This window comes from Amblyomma mixtum, chromosome 6 (genome assembly GCF_055824585.1).
Source record: "Amblyomma mixtum isolate Tamu chromosome 6, ASM5582458v1, whole genome shotgun sequence".
NCBI lineage: Eukaryota > Metazoa > Arthropoda > Arachnida > Ixodida > Ixodidae > Amblyomma > Amblyomma mixtum.
The window spans coordinates 141,584,696-141,608,197 of NC_143017.1; the positions used below are offsets into that span (position 1 = coordinate 141,584,696).

Genomic DNA, 23,502 nt, shown 5'->3' on the forward strand with positions numbered 1-23,502 from the left:
CGTCTCTCGCTCCTGGTATGACGTCACGCTGTGATGTCACTAAGCATTGTATGACGTTAGGGGTCATTCTAAAGGCCAAACGTGCCAAGTGGCCGCCGCTACGCTAAAGGCCGTTCTTGGGAGTAGTATTGCTTTCGCAATAAAAACTGCACTCTACTATAGTCACTTATAACGTATTAGATATACGCGGGCTGATTCTGACATTCACTTTGACCCCACTTTCCTGACGAATGCAAAAATTTGCATGCTAGTGGGTTTAATGTCCTCTTAAAGGAATATCTGTTAAATTTTCCACGCCGTATAATTATTTCCATTGATCGATCTCCGGATGGCCAAAAGGCTGCAATAGGCATTTCTTGCCAGGTATTTGCGTGGAGCAATTCCATTAGCGTCTCGGATTATACGGCAATAGCCGTGGCTGAATTCGTTGGCATCGGTTTGACCTTGCACTGGATTCCTTGTGATCACATACAAGCTCGAAGAATGGCCTTCTGAGCAGGTCCTTTACGTTTGTACTAACAATAAATGTACAGAAAGTCTGATTTCGATAGGAACAGGGCGTTAAGGCGTTTATTCAAACGCGGGGCTGATTTTCTAGAAAATTGAGTCGTTAATGGAGCTGTGGCACCTTTCTTATCAAGCATTATCCTAGTGACAGTTGCTCGCTTCGAACGGCACCATCTTGACTATATGAGCAATGAGCATCTCCTTGCTGCAGCGGAAAACCAGGGATTAAAATTCCCGTGGTATGTTCTTTCATGCACCTCATGTAAATGCGAAGTATCCCCGAAATTCTTGCACTGTAGTATACCACCTCTAAATTTTAAGCCGTTGAGGGTTCACACCGTCGTACCTTTGCGAGTCATGGGGGTGAAGTTATATCCTTAGGTCCCCATGTTCTTACCTTCCGGTGGTTTGCACCTGAGAGAAGAACTCATTTAGAGCTTCCCTTCGCTCGATTAGGGATTTCGCTAGCTGTTCCAATTCTCCACTCCTTCGGTCCAAACAGCAGGGGATATGGACTGAAACCAGTGTGCGAGTTTCTCCAAACTCGCAAGCGCGTGCGCGCGCGCACACACACACACACACACACACACACACACACACACACACACACACACACACACACACACACACACACACACACGCACGCACGCACGCACGCACGCACGCACAGGCACAGGCGCGCGCGCGCACGCACGCACGCACGCACACGCACGCACGCACGCACGAACGCACGCACACGCACACACGCACGCACACGCACGCACACGCATGCACACACGCACATGCGCGCACACGCATGCACACACGCACATGCGCGCACACGCATGCACACACGCACATGCGCGCACACACACGCATGCACACACGCACATGCGCGCACACACACACACATGCACACACGCACATGCGCGCACACACACACACAGACACGCACACGCACGCACGCACATGTCTTTGCAACACGGAGATTCCTTTTCTTTATTCGGTTGGCATGCTTAGGAATTAGCAGTACCTCTTATAATAATATTACACTCCTTCCCAGCTTTCAGCCGTCTATCCAGTGCCACTAGGTCTTTGTTATCCTTAGAATTTCGTCTATTGTTTGGGGTTGTATAATTCATGAGCCAGTCTCCCGCCTTGGGTATGTGCTCTTTCAACAGAGGCGAACAGCAACAACACTGAAATTTGGCGGAAGCAAACGCGCAGTGACGGTCTCGACGGACACCTCAAGCGCGCCGCGAGGTTAGAGAAGAGGAAGGGGGTAAAAGAATCAAGAAATAGGTATCATAGTAGATTGCTGCGGATAATTAAGACAACCTGGAAATTTCTAACGTGCACTCACTTCGCACAGACAACGTGTGTCTTTTACATCTCACCTACGCGGAAACGCTACGTCCTCATGCTCAGTAGCCGAACGCCTTGATCATGTAGACGCAGCGGTGGGCAAAAAAGGTGACAAACACCTAAATGAGATAAGAGATGGATGACGACGGTGAAAAGGGGAGAAAAAAAAGTACAGAGACGTATCATTCTTGCTGTGGGCAGATGCGTGGGTCGAGCGCACTGACACTCAGGACCGCGGTGTACAACTAACCACAGGCCGCAACGTTTAGCACGCGAACTTTCATTCATTTCGTGATATTCTTGCCGCGATACATGTCGCATAATGATGCGATAGTGCTCAGTACTAGAGTATTCAACATCTATGTGCAGAAGAACTCTCTACAGTGCTCTTGATGCTGTTGTCGCCTAATCGTGCGTCTTCTGATGGCGGCATCGTAACTGTAAGCATGATGAAGAACATGAAGGTATAGAGAAGTGGAGTGGTGCAATGCGCAGTACATAGGCAAGGTAGGCAGCTGTGCTGAACGTCTTTTAAAATATGCTGCTAAGGCAGCCAACGAACTTGGCAGTCTCCCTTGACTTTCTAGATTTGGCTTTTAACACCTGTTTCAAAGTTCGTAGCCGCAGTGGTGGCTCAGCAGTTAAGGTGCTCGGCTCCTGACCCGAAAGACGCGGGTTCGATTCCAGCAGAAGCGGTCGCATTTTGACGCAGGCGAAATCCTGGAGGTTCCTGTGCAGTACAGTGTCAGTGCCTACTCCACTGGCTTTAAACTTGAGTCGCTTTGGGACGTTAAACTCCACAAAACCAAAACCAGGCCCATGTTCCTGGGTTTTCTGCCTTTTGCAAATTTATCGGTAAATAAATACTGGTTCTTGACAGTACGGGGCAGCATTTTTCAAGCATGATGGCGCCCGTCATAAGCATGTCTGTTTGCCGTCATGTGCCAAGAGTGGAGATGTAAACCAAGTAATCGAAGGGCTGACTAAATTTATACAACACTCAGTGTAATCTTCCAGCCTATATTTTTTTGTAGTGCCTCTGCGCTGCTGAGGAGCTTGTCTTCAATAAAATAGGGGTTTGTCTTTTGTTGGGGGTGCAGTGAGGTGTTTAGATATATAATCCGAGTGTGTTCAGTTTACGCTTGGGATGTGGAAAGGTAAACCTCGATCGTTTCATGCGCGTATGCTTTTAGGCATTAACATCCCGATTTTGCGGCGAACGTTTCTGCCATATGTGGAAGAACATGCTCGCTTGTAGCCAAAGGCACTCTGACTAGGTGGCCGTCACAATAAAGTATGCATATTCACGAGACATCACCTTGTTTGACGAACGTGGTGCATCTGTTCCCACAGAACTCCGCTCAGATACAATGAATTCATATTTTTCATCGGTGTTCACCCATGAGCCCCCTCAAAATATACCACCAGTTCCCAATTCAAATTTTCCCCAAATGCCCCCCATTCACATTGCAGCGGAAGGCATTGTGAAAATAATTGATGGGCTTAAAACGTCGAAAGCACCAGGCCCTGACGGAATTCCTGCAAAATTTGTTAAGAGCGCTAAGGAAAGTTCTAGCCTATTCCTTCAAGTCATTTTCGAGCAGTCATTGTCTACGGGTTTGCTTCCGAAAGATTGGAAAATAAGCAAAGTTGTGCCGGTGTTTAAAGCAGGTAACAGATCAGATCCCTCCAATTATCGCCAAATCTCTCTTACATGCATTGCCTGTAAGCTTCTAGAGCACGTCATATATTCACATGTCGCATCACACCTCGATCAGAACAATTTCTTTTTTACTAAGCAGCATGGTTTTCGTTCCGGTCTTTCGTGTGAAACTCAGCTATTTGAATTTACCACTGACCTCCACTTAAATATGGACTCTTCATTCCAAACTGACATTATCTTTTTAGATTTTTCTAAAGCCTTCGATCGCGTGCCCCATCTTCGCCTCATGTCTAAACTCTCCGGACTGTCCATTGATCCTCTCGTTTTATCATGGATACATTGCTTTTTAACAGGTCGCTCCCAATACACAGTAATCGACAATCATCCTTCAGGCACTACTAACGTTATCTCTGGCGTTCCCCAAGGTTCCGTTCTTGGCCCACTTCTTTTTCTAATCTTCATTAATGACCTTCCTTCCGGTGTTTCATCCACTATTCGGCTTTTTGCGGATGATTGCATCCTTTATCGTCGCATTGTCACTAACAGGGATCAACTATCGCTTCAGAATGACTTACACATAATAGAACGGTGGTGTTCCGACTGGCTTATGCAGCTGAATATCTCAAAGTGCCAATTCATGCAAGTATCGCGAAAACGTTCCAACATCAGATCTGCATATTCACTCCTGTCAAACACGGTAACCCAAGTCCAATCATATCGGTACCTTGGAATCACTATCTCCAGCAAATTAACCTGGTCGGAACACATCTTATATCTAGCATCTAGAGCATCAAAATCACTTGGCCTCATCCGAAGATCCCTGTACCTAGCCCCTCCTTCTGTTCGAAAATTAGCTTACGAAACATTCACCCGTACCATACTTGATTATGCAGCGGCTATATGGAATCCTCACCAAGCATACTTAATTAACACCTTAGAAGCCGTTCAAAACCGAGCAGCCCGTTTTATATCCTCAAATTACAATAGACACAGCAGTATCACCAGTATTAAATCTTCACTTAACATCCCGCCACTAGAGCTCCGACGGAAAATCGCACGACTCTGCCTCTTTCATAAGTTATATTACAATTTTCCTGATCTTCGTGACACATTATTACTAGCTCCCATCAGAACATCGCGCCGCCTGTTTAACCTCCTCAGCATTCAACGTATACATGGATCGACCTTGGCATTTAATAAATCTTTTCTTCCAACTGCAATAGAAAATTGGAACCTGCTACCCGACTACATTGTTAACGAGCGCGACGCTACTAAATTTCGACAGGCATTAATTAATCACTGTACTGAATAAAAGACACTGCTCAAACTTCACCCAGTTACACTTATTCTTTTTCGTGTTGTTGTTGTTACCGCCTAATTGAGCCTTGCGCCCTTCATTATTGACCAACGTTGTATTGTATTGCATTATGTTTTGTTGTATTAACGTATTATTCTCAGTTGCATTTGCTTTGTCCCCCCCCCCCCTTATGTAATGCCTCAACAGAGGCCTTTAAGGGTAAAATAAATGATGATGATAAATGATGATGATGATATTGATAGCACGCTGAGCTTGGCAAGAAATTAGAAAATCATATTTTTATTTATTTACTACAATCCATGTAAGCAGCATTACCAGAATTTAGCAGCGAACAGCCAAAGGAAAGCCAAAGAAAAGAGATGCACATCCTCTAATATATCCCACAGGTTTACGGATTAGTTATGTGCAGTGAAAACAAGTACCGTGTGAAAGAGATTTCAAAGCCAAGAAATGGTATTTACGTAGTTCCCACTCCCAAGAAAGGAAAAGTCACATGGGATGACCTCCGGTGACATCCAGTGCTGCGCCCGTGATGTAGGAGCTAGCTTTGGGAGAGCACAAAAACTTGATGGCCTCGGCAATTTCCTGTGGCTTGGCGGCCCTTTTAAGACTCGTATCGTGAAAAACCATAGCCTCGTGGCCTTTACATACAGCAGCTGTCATTGCCGTGTCCACCAACCCCGGCAGTACGGTGTTGCACCGAATACCGTGAGCAGCAAGTTCCTTCGCCGCACACTTCGTTAGGGCCACAACGCCGGCCTTAGAGGCGGCGTACACGGCGGAGTTCGTACCGCACGACTTGGCCGCAATGCTGGCAATGTTCACTATAGCAGCGCCTCCTTCGGGCAGATTTTTGCCCGAGCGCAGCATCTCCCGGCTGGCTGCTCGTGTCACAGCGAACGTGCCCTGAGAGAATAAAAAAAAAAATCCATCATAAAAAGCAGTTTCTCGCATTGACAAAAATCCAAGAAGCAACAGCTGCAATAGCGGTAAATTCTGATGAAGTGCGGTCGTAGGGAGCTGTCAACCGTGGCCATAAATTGCCCGCAAAGGGAGCTTTACTCGGTGCCTACGGCTCTAATAATGTTAACAGACCGTCATCATCACCACCACCACCACCACCACCACCAGCATCATCATCAGCATCATCGTTATCATCATCTTTAGCAGCAGCAGCAGCAGTATCAGCACCAGCAGCCTAACTACGCCCACTGCAGGGCAAAGGCCTCTCCTATTTTTCTGTAATTAACCCAGTGCTGTGCCAGCTGCGGCCATTTTGTCCCTGCAAACTCCTTAACTTCGTTCTTTGCATTAATTGCCGCGCCCATGCCGATTTCTTCTTGATTTCAACTATTACGTCACGAACTACCCTTTGTTCCTTTACCAATTCTGCTCTTTACACCCACAATTTCTCTTTCATAGCTCGTTTTGTTGTCCTCAATTTAAGTTGAACCCTTATAGTAGACCTCCACTTTTCTGTTTCTGCTACATAGGGAAGTGCCGGTGAGATACTGGTGAGATAGGCAGTCTCCATTATCCTTAAGTAAATTTTTGCCACTTCCAGCGCCACGCCACTTATCGCAAACTCTTGTTGTTTTCGAGTCTGTAGAACATTATTGTTCTGCATATTGATTTTTAGACCCGCAGTTATGCTTTGGCTGTCTAAGTCATTCATCGTGCTTTACGAATTCATCCCCTGAGTGACTTAGCGAGGCGATGTAATCAGCGAATCGCAGATTACTACGGTGTTCTTCGTTAACTTTTATTCCAAACTGTTCCGAATTAAGATCTCTGAATACCTCCTCTAGATAAGCGGTGAATAGCACTGCAATTTCAAAATTTTAGGACTTTAATCACGCAGCATCGTCTCTCCACGCTGCTTATGCGTCTTGTGAGGTCACGCTGCGGCAAATTGTTAATTACCGCAGAAGAACTGAGCTTGGCTGGAACGAACAATGCGGGCGCAACAGTGCTTAAAAAGAAGAAAAAAGCTTACATGGCTAAGAGCATCTTTTGCTGGTTTAGAATGCTGTATTACTGTAAAGTGTCTGCAGATCACGGGGCACTGTGTAGCGGCAGTGTGTTACTTTCGCGGTGGAGAGTAAGTTCCGCGTAAAAGCACAAGCGCTCCTTTGTAATCAAATTTAGGAAATCATTTGGAGCATTTTCAACAAGTCAAATTTGCTAAAATTCGTAATGGGTAATGAAAATTCACGGGGCACTTTGACTGTCTAAAGTGGGTAGAGGCGGAAGCGTTTTCCGCACCCCCTTCGCTATTTCTGTGGCACCGGTGGTGTCACATATAATTGAGTACTAATTACTAAGTGATGACAAATCACTAATTAATGGTTAATTACTGATTAATGCCTGAATACTAATTAACTGCTAATTAATGACGCTTAAGCTTCGCCTTTAGGAGTGAAACGCGACAGCGCGTTGTAGCGCTGCCAGGGAGTCCACGGAACACCACCCATTCAGGCGATGCCTTGCCCTTTGAACACAACGCTTTTTGAGGAAAGGAAATGGCGCAGTAATTCTCTGTCATCTCGGTGGACACCTGAACCGCACCGTAGAGGAAGGGAGGAAGTGGCAGTGAAAGAAGATAGATATAGGAGCCGTAATGAAGAAAATGAAAATTGTATTTGAGGAAAAGAAATTACGCATTAACTGTCTCACAAAATTCAGGGGGGCACTTTTTTGACCTAAAGTGTGGTCACCGATGCCCCTAAGAGTGGAACGTGACAGCGTCTTGCAACGCTGCCAAGGAGTCCATAGAACGCCATCGCCCATTCGGTTCTACGCCTCGCTCGTCAGTAAATTGGTTTTTGAGGAAAGGAAATGTATCTGTCTCTCATTTGTCGGTGGACACCTAAACCTCGCGGGAAGGGAATGGAGGAGGATGAGAGTGAGTGAAGACACCGTATTCACTAGACGCGCCTTTGTTCATTCTAAACCATCGGGCTGTCATGGCGGAGTGGATAGCATGCTCGTCTCTCACGCTGAAGACCGGGGTTCGATTCCTGAGCTCGACCAATTTCTTAATCGGTTTTATTTATTTATATGGCCTGACTAGTAAAGCTAATTAGGCTAATTTGGTAATTAAGCAATTAACTAAGCTCAGTCCCACTTACTTGGAGCATCACTATACGATCCCTTCAATTGGTTGCACGGTTACTAGCCAAAGTACAATTGGCCCCGTTTGAAATTCATGCACTGTGACGTCACGACCGTTTCCACCAATTGAAAAGCGTGACATTTTCTGTCGACAACTGCTGCTTACAACGATGAGACATTAAAGGCTTCCGCCTTAATAAAAAATTCAGAGGGCACTTTGACTGTCTAAAGTGGGTAGAGGCGGAAGCGTTTTCCGCACCACCTTCGCTTTTTCTGTGGCACCGGTGGCGTCACATATAATTGAGTACTAATTACTAAGTGATGACAAATCACAAATTAATGGTTAATTACTGATTAATGCCTGAATACTAATTAATTGCTAATTAATGACGCTTAAGCTTCGCCTTTAGGAGTGGAACGCGACAGCGCGTTGTAGCGCTGCCAGGGAGTCCACGGAACACCACCCGTTCAGCGCGATGCTTTGCCCTTTGAACGCAACCATTTTGAGGAAAGGAAATGGCGCAGTAATTCTCTGTCATCTCGGTGGACACCTGAACCGCACCGTAGAGGAAGGGAGGAAGTGGGAGTGAAAGAAGATGGATAAAGAGGAGCCGTAATGAAGAAAATGAAAATTGTATTTGAGGAAAGGAAATTACGCAGTAACTGTCTCACAAAATTCAGGGGGGCATTTTTTTTACCTAAAGTGTGGTCACTGATGCCCCTAAGAGTGGAACGCGACAGCGTCTTGCAACGCTGCCAAGGAGTCCATAGAACGCCATCGCCCATTCGATTCTACGCCTCGCTCGTCAGTAAATTGGGTTTTGAGGAAAGGAAATGTATCTGTCTCTCATTTGTCGGTGGACACCTAAACCTCGCGGGAAGGGAATGGAGGAGGATGAGAGTGAGCGAAGACACCGTATTCACTAGACGCGCCTTTGTTCGTTCCTAACCATCGAACTGGCATGGCGGAGTGGATAGCATGCTCGTCTCTCACGCCGAAGACCGGGGTTCGATTCCTGAGCTCGACCAATTTCTTAATCGGTTTTATTTATTTATATGGCCTGACTAGTAAAGCTAATTAGGCTAATTGGGTAATTAAGCAATTAACTAAGCTCAGTCTCACTTAATTGAAGCATCACTACACGATCCCTTCAATTGGTTGCATGGTTACTAGCCAAAGTACAATTGGCCCCGTTTGAAATTCGCGCACTCTGACGTCACAACCGTTTCCACCAATTGAAAAGCGTGACATTTTCTGTCGACAACTGCTGCTTACAACGATGAGACATTAAAGGCTTCCGCCTTAAAAAATCTACATGCAAAGAAACACTGTAAGATACGAGGAAATGTTCAATGGAAAGCTGCCAATTGATTTTGGTCCTCAGGATTTCTTTGACGCACAGAGAAATCCAATACACTGGTGTTTTTAAGGCGGAAGCCTTTAATGCCTCATCGTTGTAAGCAGGAGTTGTCGACAGAAAATGTCACGCTTTTCAATTGGTCGAAATGCTCGTGACGTCACAGTGCGCGAATTTCAAATGGGGCCAGTTGTATTTTGGCTAGTAACCATGCAACCAATCAAAGGGATCGTATAGTGATGCTCCAACTAAGTGGGAATGAGTTTAGTTAATTGCTTAATTAATCAATTAGCCTAATTAAGATAGAGGAGAATGAAGAGGTCAGAAGAAAGAGGAAAAGAAAGACGCGCGTCGCAGCATCAACCGCGTCCGCAGAAGGAGACGCTGCTGAAAAAACAGATAAGTACGAAGCCGCGTTCGCTCCACCACCACGCACTTCCCCACAGTTCGACGTTGCTCGTTTCATATACGTTGTGTCGAACATCCTAGACAGTTCCAACATTTGACAGGTGAATGACAGAACACGATGGATAGAATTGCAATAATATAAATATGAAATAGCCTAATTAACCTTTCTAGTTAGACCGCATAAATCAACAAAACCGAGAACGAAATTGGTCGAGTTGGGGAATCGAACCAGGGTCTCCGGAGTGCGACACGAGCACGCTAGCCACTCCGTAATGCCAGCTGAATGGTTTGGAATGAACAAAGGCGCGTCTAGCTAATACGGCGTCTTCGTTCACTCCCATCTTCCCCCTTTCCCTTACGGCGAGGTGCAGGTGTCCACCCAGATATGCGAGAGAGATACATTTCCTTTCCTCAAAAAATAAATTTACCGTCCCGCAAGGCGTACAGCCGAATTGGCGATGGCGTTCTGTAGACTCCCTGGCAGCGTTGCAAGACACTGTCGCGTTCCACTCTTACAGGCGAAGCTTAACATCTTAACCACACTTCAGTGTTCAAACAGACAGCCAATGGACGCGCCATTCGCTGGCAGCACTAGAATCATCATTCACAACCACATTCGTGTGCAGAATGCTGTACTCAGGCTTTCGCCTTGCACCACTTTAGTCGCCAAAGTGACTCCAAATTTTTGCAGTCCATGCTTCATGAGCTGAGGGGGACATTCAGAAATTAGTATGAATGCTCTCGGATCGAATGTCTTCATATTGCCGTCTTACCTTTAAGTTGACTCTAATAACGTCATCGAAAAGGTCATCGGTACACTCGCGAAGGGGCGCTGTACGAAGGATGCCGGCGCTGTTGACAACTATGCTGAGCGGCTGCGGGAACATAGTGCTGATATCGTGGAAAAGTTTCTCCACGGAAGGCGAATCGCCCACGTCCACGTGCATGGCGCAGTGCTTTGCCTCCCCTGCGTAGAGATAAACGAGAGTTACTTCCGAATCGAAACATTCCTTAAAGTGCCTGAGGCTTATATTTATATATTTAATTTATTCATTTGTAAATACTGCCTCTCTTTGGTTGGAAACGCACAGGGATGGCTTAGAGGACTTTTGAATACAACAATATCGACTAACATTGCCAGGCGGTTCTTTCTGAACTTAATGAATACCTGATGAGTGCAGAGAATCGTATCAGTGATTGCGTAAGTCAACAGTTCGAGTAAAAAAACAAAACTTGAAAGATTCTAAGGATTGAAAGAAAGGAACTATGTTCAGTGGGTCAGTACGCCGGGGAACTTATGATGTACCTAGTGAGGCAACCACTCCTATGCTAGTCGAGTCATGTAGGAGTTCCTGGAGCGTGATTAGACGGTCATACTAGCGTCGATATGACAACGGAAAAGTGACAGAGCGTGAGCACGGTATGGCGATGAAAAATCTATGATAGTAACGACTGTAGATATTCATAGCAGCTATTCTTTGAACAGATTTTTATTAGAAGATATCGCTCGTGACACAAGGTCACACAGAACATACAGCAACTCGACAACAGGTATAATTTACTTATTTAGAGAGCACCTGGGTCGCCTCGGGGAGATTATCCCAGGGAAGACAGATTTATAACGATGTGATAATCGCTCACAATTTAGTGGTTTATGTATTATTAATGGCATTGTGTACAGCAGTCCAATACAATGCGTTTTAGAATTTTTGAGCAGGTCATGTAGATAATATTTATGCTAAGATTACCCATTAAAGTAACGCTGAGGTATTTCAATTTGCTAACGTGGGTTAGACTGTATGCATAACCATTTCGACTTAGTGCTAACAAGCAAACGCCAACTGTAATTTTTGCAAGCATCGTAACAAAATTCTTATCAATTGACTTATTCAATGCGCGCATATTGATATCAAGCCTTCGAGGAGTTTTTGTCCCCGTTTAAGTATCGAACTATGCTCCAATTAATATGCTTCGAATATGGTCTCATAGCACGTAGTTAACCGATTTGACGAAATTATTACAACACCGAGAAAATAAAAGTTAGCGATGTGGAAACTGCGTATAGACGTCCTGCGAAAGGGCGATCTGAGCGACTCGTCGCCCGCGTGTTCTAAGTAATCCCACCCCAAACGACGTGGCCGTCGCTTTGCGCACGACCCTTTCCGATGCTCCAGGGTTCTCATTATGTTGCGGTTCAACACGTCGCGCGGAGTCACGGCGCCGAGTCCCATCCTGTGCGGTATCACCGCCGTACGTCTAGTACGGGCCAGCGCAGCTGCAGCTTAATGCAGGCTGCACTTTCACCGGTTGATAAGCAAAAATTAAACTGGAAATGTTTTTCGTGGTGTGGAAAAGAGAAGTAAATATCGGACTAGAAGTGAACACCTGATCCTCACCGTGAGGGCAGGAACTTAACGGAGGAGGAAGGAAAGAGATCCCATAGCTCTGGCTCTCTATTAATCGCGACCCCTTGGCGTCTATTAACGTACAGGGTCAATCACACTTAGAGGGAACACGGCTCCGCGTGGCTACGCACACGCGGGTCACCATTGTGACCAAGCCGGTAGCAAACCTTTGCAAAGGGGCAGATGACAAGAAGCACCCCGTCGAGGTCCCTCTTCTCGTGCGCCACTGTGCATTGATTCATGAACGGGTTAGATGCAATGGCACTCCGCAGGTACGTGGCCACGCGGAGCCGTGTTCACTCTAAGTGTGATTGACCCTGTACATACACTGACATCGCACAGCACACAGGCTTTATTTCTCTTTGTCTCTATGATAATGAGGCCGCCATGGCTGGGGCTTCGTTGGCGGTGAAATGAAAAAAAAAAAAACATTCGTGTTTAATAAGTACCGAACTGGGACGTAGTACAGGTGTTCGCTTCCGATGACTCAGCTTCTGCCCCGTTATTCTTCAACACCATCGATCTCCACAAAGCGCATGACGGCTATACCGAAACTGAGGGCTGCTCGCGCAAATATTGCAGATGGACAATGTGACGCGCGTTTGAAATATAAAAACCGCAGTGGTAGGAGCTGTTTTTTTCCGACTGTCTCTCTCTGTTTTTGTCTTGATCATTTTCTAGTTTTATCTATTCATCTCTTTACCAGCTTCGGTACAGGGTCAGAGTTGACATCGGCAGAATTTGTATCTTTTGTTCTGCATTGTCTATGACAGGAGCGCGATTGTAGAGTTAATTTTGAACGTTGCACGCACAAGTAGATGACACGATGGTAGGTGATTTGCGTCGTGTGCTTGCCGCGCTCTTTGTTTTCTTGCGATGCATAGGCTCCGGTTCCAGCTGCAAACTGCGTTGCTAAGCGTAGCGGAGAATGTGTGCCAGGCACGTAAGTCGGCGGAAATTGAGAACGTAAACATGCGCTCTCTTTGCTTTACTGTTAGAAGGCGCCATGTGCCCTATCTCGCGTCTGAGAGCAAGCTGCAAAGTAATTTCTTGGATGCGCTGTTCAGAACAGCGCAGTTTCATCTTTTCTTCCGCCACAATATATGTGACAAAGGTTAGTTTCCACCCCACGGAAAGCGATCGTACAGGAAAGTGCTCCTTTTTGATATTAAGCAGGAAGGCTAAAATATATCGGAACAGTGTGTATCAAATGTAATGAAACCAATGACAAAAGCGGGCACACAAGAAGAAGTGCACGGGACAGCGTTTGACAAACAACTTATGGCTTATTGAACGATGGCGAACCCAGGGCGAACGAAAGCACCCACTTGGAAAGTCCCTTAAAGCACGCTCAGCCTTCAGGCCCCCAGTTGTTAGCCCAGCGCCGTTGCAGTTGTTTACCTCAGTAAACAAGTTTACAAAATCGCCTGCGCCGACTGTTCATCAGTTTACATAGGCGAAACTAAAGATCTCACGAGACGCCTGAAAGAACATCAGTACGGCGTACGAAGAGGAAAAGCGACAACGAACGCAATCGCGGAGCATGCGCAACAGACCTGCCATGAAATTAACTGGGACGAAGCAGATATAGTGACAACAGAAAAGAATGTATCAGCCCGCCGAAATCTCAAGTCACTAATAATCCAGACTACGCCTAACACCATAAATAAGAATGATGGCACATTGCACCCTCTCTACGCTAAATGTCTAAAAACGATACTAATCGCTACAAAAAGCCCGGGACGACGAGCCGGTTGCTCATTGTGAACAGGGGAGCCGTAGCGCTCCCGAAACGTCATTTTTGTTTTTGTTTGACCATGGTCAGTGACCAGTGAATCTCATCAAGGCATGATTCCTGACCAGACGGTATGCCGTCGAACTCTTGACTATACCTCCGTAAACATGGAACAGCGCTCTCTTGCACAGTTATTTCTCTTGTGTTCCCATTTTTTCCATGGTTTCTTCGTGCTTTCTTCTTAAACGAAATCGGTAATGCAGCTTAATTTATTCTACCTCTTTCGATGTCGTTTTCCACTCTGAAACATGGATTATTAGAGCAGTCATGACTCTGAGATGCGGCCTTCACTTTCTGGTTTTGGTATTTTTCGCTAGGACAGAATTGATGGCTTGCGCGATTCCAGATACCTTGTTCTTACTTGGATATTCAATCCCCACTTGAAGTAATTTGGCTCCATTTCACTTCCTCGCACTGCGCGTAAGATATATGTACAGCCCCCTTTAAAGGTATACATCTTCTAAGCTGTTTAGCGGGGCTTCCTAGCACATCTGGCACTCCAAAACTTTGGAGGATTGAGGACGTGAGGCCATTCCTTTTTTGAGAAATTACGGTCGCTGAGGATGCATAACGAGGCATACAGCAGGCCTCACAAAAAAAAAAAGAAAACCCTCTGGGCCGTATACTTTTGACGGGGGGTGTACGCATGTAAGCACATGAAGTTGGGCTAGTTGGTTTTGCGTTGAACTGAATTTAGTGAAAAGAGGGACAAAAGAATGAACAGGAGACAACACCAGCGATGCTAACAACTGTAGCTTTATTGCAGACGAGGCAGTAAATAAATAGGAAAAGTTGCGAACACACACATGAAAAAAAAAAAAGAAAACAGATTGGCCGTCTTTAAATGTTCCGGGTTTGGTCGCTCACGTTATACTCAGCTTGATCATTTTCAACATAATTTATACTGGTACTTCGACCGCAATACACTGTGTTATGCTTTGTTCCTAGATTTCGAGAAAGCATTAAATAAAGGTACTTATGACCGCTTAATATACAAACTAGTCCATCTGAATATACACCCATCGATCATTGATTGGACTCATGACTTTTAAATTAACTACCATCAGTCTGTCTATGCTAAAGGATGCTAAAGGAAGCTCATCATCAATTTCACGCCTGAAGTCTGGAGTCTCCCAGGGCGCTGCACCAGGTTCTCTCTCTTCCAAATAAACAGTAATGATCTACCCTTTACTATTCCCTCTTAACATTTCACCATTCGCTGATATTTGTGTCATATATCACCCACGCCATATACATCGCATATCATCGCCCTCCAAACTTTCGCAAGTGCAACATTGATTTCAGACGTGCTCGATGTTTCTAAATATATCCAAGAATTTTTATGGACGCGAAATTCTAGAGGCCCGCGTACTGTGCGATGTCAGTGCACGCTAAAGAACCCCAGATGGTCGAAATTTCCGGAGCCCTTCACTACGGCGTCCCTCATAGCCTGAATCGCTTTGGGACGTTAAACCCTATAAACCAAACCAAACCAAACCAAGAAGTGAGTGATCTTCTTCTACCGCCATCCTAATTTTATCGCACCTATATGCACTGTGCAACAATTGTGCAATTTTTTCAGTCAATTCTTGCAAGTACCAAGGCCTCTATATTTCACGTGGTCCCACATGGACTGACCTTGCCCCCCACACGACCAAATCAACAAATACGGCCACGTCTGTCTGATAGTTTCGACGCTACTCAACAACTTTTTCAAGAGGAATGATTGCAAAAAATACTGACCTCGCACTGGCAGAGACTCTGTCACTTGCTGGGCTCCTTCGAGATTCTTGTCCGCGACAACCAGGCTGGCACCCTCGGCAGCCAAGGCGCGACAGACGGCTTCGCCGATTCCGCTGGCACCACCCGTCACTAGAGCTAAGCGACCGCTGAAAGACATTGCTTACCACGCCACCGTAGGTCGTTACACGCAGCCTGTCGAGAGCAAAAAGGACGGCGTTCTGTTCTTCGTGCACACTTTGCTGAGAGTAGCGTTTCAGTAATACCGTCAGGTAGTACACCTACGCCCTCTACTTACAGCTGCATCCGCAGTAGCGCTGGCGCCGCACTAAAATTTCTCATGGAGACGTACGCCAGCGTCCCTGCTGTGCTCATAGATGTCAGCAGGTGGCCTTCCGGCGGATTGAGGCCACGCATCCTGTCCTACTGTTGTATTATAAGGACGGAAAACTGGTCATGTTGGTTGGGGTTCATACTTATGCTGCGCGAAAAATAAAACTGCATCCCGAGGGGCCTTAAAAATTTCCATTCCTGAGCAATCTCTAACCGATCTCGGTCATGTTTGCAGCCGAACTGTACATTAGATTAAGATGTTATATTAGCATTCCGCATAAAAATGAGTAAAAAAAAATTCTATTTCATATCCGGAAAGTAGGCTCCATCGGCTTCGTCGTTCGGCAGTATAGAAGATAGGGGCCCTACCGTAGTGTTTACAGAGTATATTACAGTAATGAGGTAAAAAAAAATTAGCAAAAAGCGATGATACCCCAGGCACAGTCTATACCTGCTGGCGTAGATGAAGAAACAAAGTTGTAGTCAAGCGAGTCATGTTTCAGGTTGTCTCTGCACTCATTTGTAGACTTTTCGACTTCTTTTTCCGGGTATTATTGGCTTGGGTTCAAGAATTTGATTTAAGTAAGGCCACTAATTATGCCGATAGAAATCCTATTTAATGCCTCATACACCTGGAAGTTAGGATTGTTAAGCAAGAGCAGAAGTGCGCAGTAGAAAGTCAGTGCTTCGCCATTGTGTGACTATTTCTTTCCCGTCAGTATTCCTTTTTGAATCTGTCCTAGTGCCAGCATTTCCTATGAAGCCAGTTTCCATGAAGCCATGAAACCAGGTCGGGTTAATTTTGGGAGATATCGAGGTTGTGTTTTCAGCCGTCACCGCACTATCCGCAGCACAGCGATGGCCTGGTGTTTGTGGTGTGCTGGTTCCTAATCTCGGTGGCGATAAAAACAAGCTGGTTTGCCGATCGGTACATGCGATTGCCAAAGTTTCCCCCATTCCGACGAGCTAGTCGAGTTTCTTAAATTTCTAATGAGATCCCATTCCTGTGCTTGATAAACGAAATACAATTACAGATTGTCTGTTAATTTTTTCATCAACGAATTATAGCGCGAAACTAAATAGAATGAAGAATACATTTAACAAAACATCTTTTTTGAATATTATGCTGTATAAGCACATCACTTATTACCGTTTACAATCTTTAAGTGATCTGTGGTTATTCCCCCAACCACGTTTACTCCAGGACCCGGCTGCGAGTACAGCTGTAGCTTGCGCCAACGTACCTATCTCTACGGAATAAAATGTTATCGGAAACTATTTACAATAAATGCACTCTGGGAATCGAAGGCTGCATGCAGTCAGTTCATGTGCAAACCCGCTACAGCACTGTTGCCGTCAAGGGCCCTCAAAACAACTTCACCACAATATATAGTGGCTACCCGTAAGCAATATATTGTGTTTCCCCCCCTAGCCTCACGAACTTCAGGCCGTCACGCGTCAGGATGTACTATCGTTGGCAAGTGTAAGAGATTCTTCTTCCAAGTTCCAATCCGAGCCACTCTGTGTGGCACCGTGACCATGATTCTGTAGTGATGCTTAGCGCGACGAAACGAGCACAAGAGAGGGACGCAGGGTGAAAGCTAGCTTACAACTGAACAATGAGATCGAAAATACGTGCTCGAGAAAATAAACGCGCATGCTCACCTATCCATGCACGAAAAAGACGGTAAAACAAGTGAAAGGATGAAGGCCAGAGCTTTGAACCACGATATTCTGGGCTAGAAATTGATTAAAGGAACATGGGAAAAGAAAAAAAACCCATCTCCTTACAGCTAAACTAAAGATGTTACTTAGCATTCGCAACATAGATTTTCTTCGTAACGGTACAACCGACGTGTCACTGACGCAGTGATCCCTTCCCGTCTTACGAATGAATGACCCGTCAAGAATATCCTTGGCTAGCTTTCTTTAGAGCGGCTAACAACTTGAGTTTTTTTAAAACGTGGATGACGTTTGCAACCTGTACAGTGCTTAGACAGGTTCTTGGGACTGGCCGAGTTAGAAGCAGCAGCATGTTTCCTCAAACGTTCGTCGAGGCAACGCCATTTCTGCCCTGAATAGACACAACCACTGCTCAGAGGAATTGCGCCAACAACACGCATACTTTCCATTCAACAAACTTTGCAGCATGCTTGGTGCACCAAGCTCGTTTCTTGTAACTTCTTGTAACGAAAGGGCACAATTCTTCAGCATTCAATTCTTTTACTTGTAAGTTAGGGCTTGTCCTGTGTTCCTCTCTTCTCCTTTGTCGCGTTAAGCCTCCCTTCAACATAATCTATTACCAACTAGCCAAAACCACCAAACTTCTAAACTTATCATTTTGACTAGGTGTTTTTCAGAATCCGCTTTAGCGAATTTTTTATTGTACGTCGGTTAAAGGCAAATCTTCGTGTGTAGTCTTTATTTTCTCGTGCCGGTGGGGCAGAACGTTGAATATCGGAAAAGTGAGCCTCGTATTTCCGCTTTTAGCCACCTTGGTCGCGGACGTTACCATGAGTGAGAAATCGAAGCATGACCAAGCGGTTGCAGAGTGCTCGTACTGCGTGTTCTGCTCAGAAATCACATGTCAAACCCTCCAGTGACTTCCATCGCTGCGCCCGTGATGTAGGAGCTAGCCGTCGGCAAGCACAGGAACTTGATCGCCTCGGCTATCTCCTGCGGTTGGGCGCTTCTCTTCAGCGCCGTCATGGAACAGACCACGGCCTTCTGGTCCTCGGGCAAGCCATCATTCATGGGAGTGTCCGTCCAGCTGGGCAACACGACGTTGCAGCGGATGCCGTGCTCTGCCAGCTCCTTAGCCGCCGCCTTAGTGAGCGCTACGACGGCAGCTTTGGAAGCGGCGTATGCGCCGAAGCCTGCACGGCCGCTCTTGCCCATGATGCTGGCCACGTTTACGATAGCAGCGCCTCCCTTGGGCCGCGCTGCATCGGAGCGGAGCATGTAGCGGGCCGATGCGCGAGTCATGAGGAAGGTGCCCTGCAAAGCCATCGGTGCAAAGTATTTTTTGTTGGAATGCGGAATGAGGTACACGGGGTTCAAGGTGCCCGAAACAATGCATGCCCTATTGGTTAATGGCCATATATAACGAATTGGTCTTTCTCTACTAAACATTCATAGATAACTGGAAGTCCTCATTCCACTCCTGGCGCAGTGATGCAGCGGCTAAGCGATGCGCCACTGCAGCCCTTCGATGGAAGGTGCTGCCGCAGGTGTGGCTTGTGCGACACAGATTGCTCTTCCCGAGCGACCTTTCGCGACCAGTAATTGCTTTAACTGCCACCTGCCATGGTGCGTAGTTTGTTCACAATCCGGTGGGCAGGTTGTGATGACGTCCCAAGTTTACGTGACCTAGGTGGCCCACCTGTAACTTAGGTTACTTCTCTGAGGATTATTCGTGGATTTTCCGCCCGCGGTAAATGACGTTCACAACACACGCCGAAGACGGCCCCGGCTTTTGCGCGACAAGGGCTCCTTAACGCTGTCGCCTTAAAACGTGTTATCCCACACAAATAGAACTCGAAGCGAAATGCATTATCCGGTTCGCAGCAGCATCATGCCTGACCTTTTTGTTTGCCTGTCTGTAAAATGTTTGACTTCCGGATAAACATCGTCAGCAAAATCTTTCTGAGGTCCAGTTAAAATGTGTCCCTCCAAATTTATGGCTACTTTTCAAATATTTTTATGACCCTTCACTGCGCTTTTACGATAGAGATTTTCTTTACCTCAAACCTTGACCACAGAGCATTCATAACGTGTCCACGTAAGGGTGTTCCCGGGAGCACTTATCCTCAACCAATTTTGATAACATGATCTGTGGCGAGCAAGTGAATGCAGCAGTTTCGGACCTGAACATTCTGGTCTGGTTATGCAGCTCGGCGCTCAGAATGCGCCTTATACTGTGATGATCTAGGTTTGTTTGTCCCTACGCATGCAAGAAAACTTAAGATTTCCGCTGTAGAAACTGTTCACTTAGATTATCCTGTTCAGAAGAGCGCAGACGCCATTTCCGACAATATTGTCTTTGCCTAAACATTCGGGATTGTTTCGTTATTTTCGCTTCATCACTGTTTTCTCTCGCTGTCCAGAAAATATCGAAGGTGAGGACAGAGATGCCTTTCTCCCACCTTAAGGTTGACTCTGATGACTTCGTCGAACATCTCATCGGTGCAATCGCTGATTGCGGCCGAGCGTACGATGCCGGCGCTGTTGACGACGGTGCTTAGCGGCAACTGGGACGCGTCCCTGACGCCGTTGAAAAGCTGCTCCACGGACGTGGCGTCGCCCACATCTACATGCATGGCCTGATGACTCGCGCCACCTGTAAAATGACGGCGAGGACGCCTGAAGTCACTGAAAAAGCTTCGTAACCACATTTTTTTCCATACCCCGCAAAACTTTGAATTTTCATACCTTTCATGGAATAAAGTGTGGAGCAGAAAAAAACAAAAACATCTGTGCAGTATTCTGAAGTCGCTCGCCACAACTTTAGTCCTTCGGCTTTCGTAACAATGTTATCTGAAAATCCTGCAAAGCTGGTAAAGTTAAAGTAGGTGATACCATTCAGAAAATTTTTGAAGGAAGAAAAAAGAGAATATTGTCAAACTCTTCAAACATTCGCTAACGCATCTAGGCGCATTCGAAACGGTGGCATAACCATCTGAAAAAACGTGAAACATGTGTGCATATGCAGATCAAGGTACGTGTGAAGCGAGACAGCGACCTTTGCTTGCCTCTATAGTGCTATAAGCACTGGAAAGCTCGTGAAGTTCGTTTTGTGGTTCTGGCAGTGTTGACCGACGGCATACATTCAGATTTCTCAGACAATTGCATGGCCGTGGCGGTCGCATTTCGACGGAGGCGAATTGCTAGAGGCCCGTGTACTGTGCGATTTCAGTGCACGTTAAACAACCTCCCTCACACACACACACTGCGGCCTCCCTCGTAGCCTGAGTCGCTTTGGGATGTTAAATCTTAGAAACAAAACCAAATATTGCACAGGTAAGAACCGCGGCATTCTGTGGGCTACGCCAGTAAGTCCTAAACTCGAATTCGGCGGCCTTAACGCTGAGGGCAATGTGAGCCAGGTACGTTGCGGGTGTACACCTGATGGAAGCCGATCCTCATATTTCCACGGCAGAAGCAATCCATTTTCGAGTACAGATGTGAAGCTTGTCTATATTTTGCGCCCACGATACCTCCGTTCTCGACAGATGTACAGTACATACCTACAAGAACGTTCGCACTCCATTGTTTAGACGCTGAAACTGCAGCGAAGCTAAGTTGATTCGGGTTTGAAAGGCAAAGTAGTTTAATGAGACGACAAACTATTGTCTTGCTTTTGCTTCTGAAAGACCGGTTGGGGCTGCTTTCAGCGACATGCCGTTGTTCTGACTGATGAATACTTTTTTTGCGCCACGCTTTGTACATTTTCGAAATCACAGAACTTACCTGTCAGTAAATGGTTTTGCTGGCTCTCTTCCATCATTAATCTGCTGAAAAAATTAGTAAGCAATAATCTTTCTTTGGTTGAGCACAACATGCACGGAATGATTCCTCTAAAATCCCTGCCTTAGTGCACCAGTAATACTGTACTCATCTGTACTTCTTCTATGTCTGTGCTGCAATGTAACGCTTTATGGTGGTTGAAGCTGCGCTAATAATAACAGATGTACACCCGGCTAAATCTTTAACTGGCGTGATTTTTTCATCCCAAATGGAACATTGTAAAATGCTCCTTTGGGCTAAACCGCTAGCACATTCACGCTGTAATTCGACGCATTTGGTGCGCCATTTTTTATTATTATTATGCCTGAGTGGAGCACTTGTCTCATTAAACCAAAATAATTAGTAATCTTCATCATCTACAGATAACAAAGAGCCAAAACAGCGGGAATACGTAGCATTGGTTCTGGCGGTGCAGTCGCACTTACTCTGGGTAAACGACTTGTCTAACATGGGGCGAAAGGTAGTTTTACCCAGAGGCGGAAGCGAGATGAACCATAACCATTGGTGCGTGTGCCGCCTGTTTTGGCTCTTGATAGGCACAGACGATGCGGACTTCTAATGATTTTGATCCAATCTGGCAAGTACTTCACCTAAACATATGAAAACAAATCGACCAAATGCCACCACATGCGTCTAATTACAGCATGAATATGCCAGCGGTTTACTCGAGAGAAGCCTTTCACAAGGTGCAATTAAGGATGCAAAAATCATGCCACTTAAATATTTGGTCGGCTATACATAGAGAGAAAGGACTGGGAGAAAAGCACTCGGAATCACTAAAAAACGACGTGAGTGGTAGTGCGAGAGCGAGGCTACTGAGATCGGGGTCCCAACTTTCGTCCACGGAGTGTGCCAACAAAGCGCTTTTTAGATTAAATGCCGTAGTCTCGAGCGTCAGCGCATAGGCACACTGCGGACGAAAATTCTTCTTTTTTAATTACACAGCACACGTCACCATGATAGCAACCCCTTTACACTCCAAACTCAACCTTCCTTCCTTCCTTCCTTTTCGGCCCCTTCACCTCCAACCCATGTTTGGTTTTTGGTTTTATGGGGTTTAACGTCCCAAAGCGACTCAGGCTGTGAGGGACGCCGTAGTGAAGGGCTCCGGAAATTTCGACCACCTGGGATTCTTTAACGTGCACTGACATCGCACAGTACACGGGTCTCTAGAATTTCGCCTCCATATTGTGCTCGGGTGCTGACCCGCGTCTTTCGGGTCAGGAGCCGAGCACCATAATCACTGAGCCACCGCGGCAGCCCAACCAAACCCATGTTTAATGGTGCCAGGAGAACATATGCCACGGTAATTTCCATACCCTCTCTTCCTCCTCTCTCTCTTGTTGATAATGTTGATGGCACTCATTGTTAACCAGAAGTTGGTTCTACTCCGGATTCGATCCATGCATAAAGGGGAAACAAATGGTACCATGAAATAAACGAAAGAAGCAGGTAACGGAATGTTAATCTTGAAGAACTTGAAGACTTTAAATTTGCCTCTACCGGAAAAGCTGCGCGGTTGCCATAAATAGTCATTGACTGACCTGGCAGAGATTTGGCCACTTTTTGTGCGGCCTCCAGTTCAATGTCGGCGACGATCACGAAGGCGCCTTCGGCAGCCAGGGCGTGGGAGACGGCCTCCCCGATGCCGCTGGCAGCTCCCGTCACGATAGCCAGGCTCCCACTGAGAGACATCGTCCGTCGCAGCTTTCCTCGAGCTTCTTTTGACACAGAATGCCTTCCACTCGACCCGGAGTCGCCCAGTCGTTCACTGAGATTACTGGGAAATGCTAGATATACACCAGCGCTTATCTTTGCGCGCTTTTCGATGTCTTTGTCTCCGCGGTCAACTAACTGTCCGCCGAAAATTCCAAGCATTTAGTTCAGTTCAAGCACGAGCAATGCTAAAGGCAGCTGTGTAGCGGTGCTTGTTTTATTTCTTTGGATAGGAAAGAGTTGCTGCCTACTTGTAAGAATTTGTAAACGCCCCA

General features: G+C 46.1%; 2 protein-coding genes across 2 annotated transcripts; both read right to left on the reverse strand.

The window, feature by feature from the left end:
* Window positions 1-5,134: 5,134 nt before the first annotated feature.
* On the reverse strand, window positions 5,135-15,874 carry LOC149340642 ((3R)-3-hydroxyacyl-CoA dehydrogenase-like). Its single transcript, XM_089551314.1, has 3 exons — window positions 15,656-15,874; window positions 10,486-10,679; window positions 5,135-5,738 (listed from the first exon to the last, which is right to left on the reverse strand). Exons 1-3 carry the CDS (start codon window positions 15,810-15,812, stop codon window positions 5,322-5,324), a joined length of 768 nt encoding a protein of 255 aa, XP_089407440.1. The 5' UTR covers window positions 15,813-15,874; the 3' UTR covers window positions 5,135-5,321.
* A 2,482-nt stretch (window positions 15,875-18,356) lies between these two features.
* LOC149340643 ((3R)-3-hydroxyacyl-CoA dehydrogenase-like) lies at window positions 18,357-23,258 on the reverse strand. The gene is made up of 3 exons (XM_089551315.1): window positions 23,056-23,258; window positions 20,131-20,324; window positions 18,357-18,982 (listed from the first exon to the last, which is right to left on the reverse strand). Exons 1-3 carry the CDS (start codon window positions 23,204-23,206, stop codon window positions 18,566-18,568), a joined length of 762 nt encoding a protein of 253 aa, XP_089407441.1. The 5' UTR covers window positions 23,207-23,258; the 3' UTR covers window positions 18,357-18,565.
* Window positions 23,259-23,502: the final 244 nt, after the last annotated feature.

Bases quoted from the DNA above. Each gene is read 5' to 3' on its own strand.
- LOC149340642 (XM_089551314.1), bottom strand. From the start codon at position 15,812: ATGTCTTTCAGCGGTCGCTTAGCTCTAGTGACGGGTGGTGCCAGCGGA. The intron at 10,680-15,655 runs GTCAGTATTTTT...ATCTCTACGCAG, and splicing joins AGAGTCTCTGCCAGTGCGAG to GGGAGGCAAAGCACTGCGCC. The intron at 5,739-10,485 runs GTAAGACGGCAA...TTATTCTCTCAG, and splicing joins TTATTAGAGTCAACTTAAAG to GGCACGTTCGCTGTGACACG.
- LOC149340643 (XM_089551315.1), bottom strand. From the start codon at position 23,206: ATGTCTCTCAGTGGGAGCCTGGCTATCGTGACGGGAGCTGCCAGCGGC. The intron at 20,325-23,055 runs GTCAGTCAATGA...GTCATTTTACAG, and splicing joins AGTGGCCAAATCTCTGCCAG to GTGGCGCGAGTCATCAGGCC. The intron at 18,983-20,130 runs GTGGGAGAAAGG...ATGGCTTTGCAG, and splicing joins TCATCAGAGTCAACCTTAAG to GGCACCTTCCTCATGACTCG.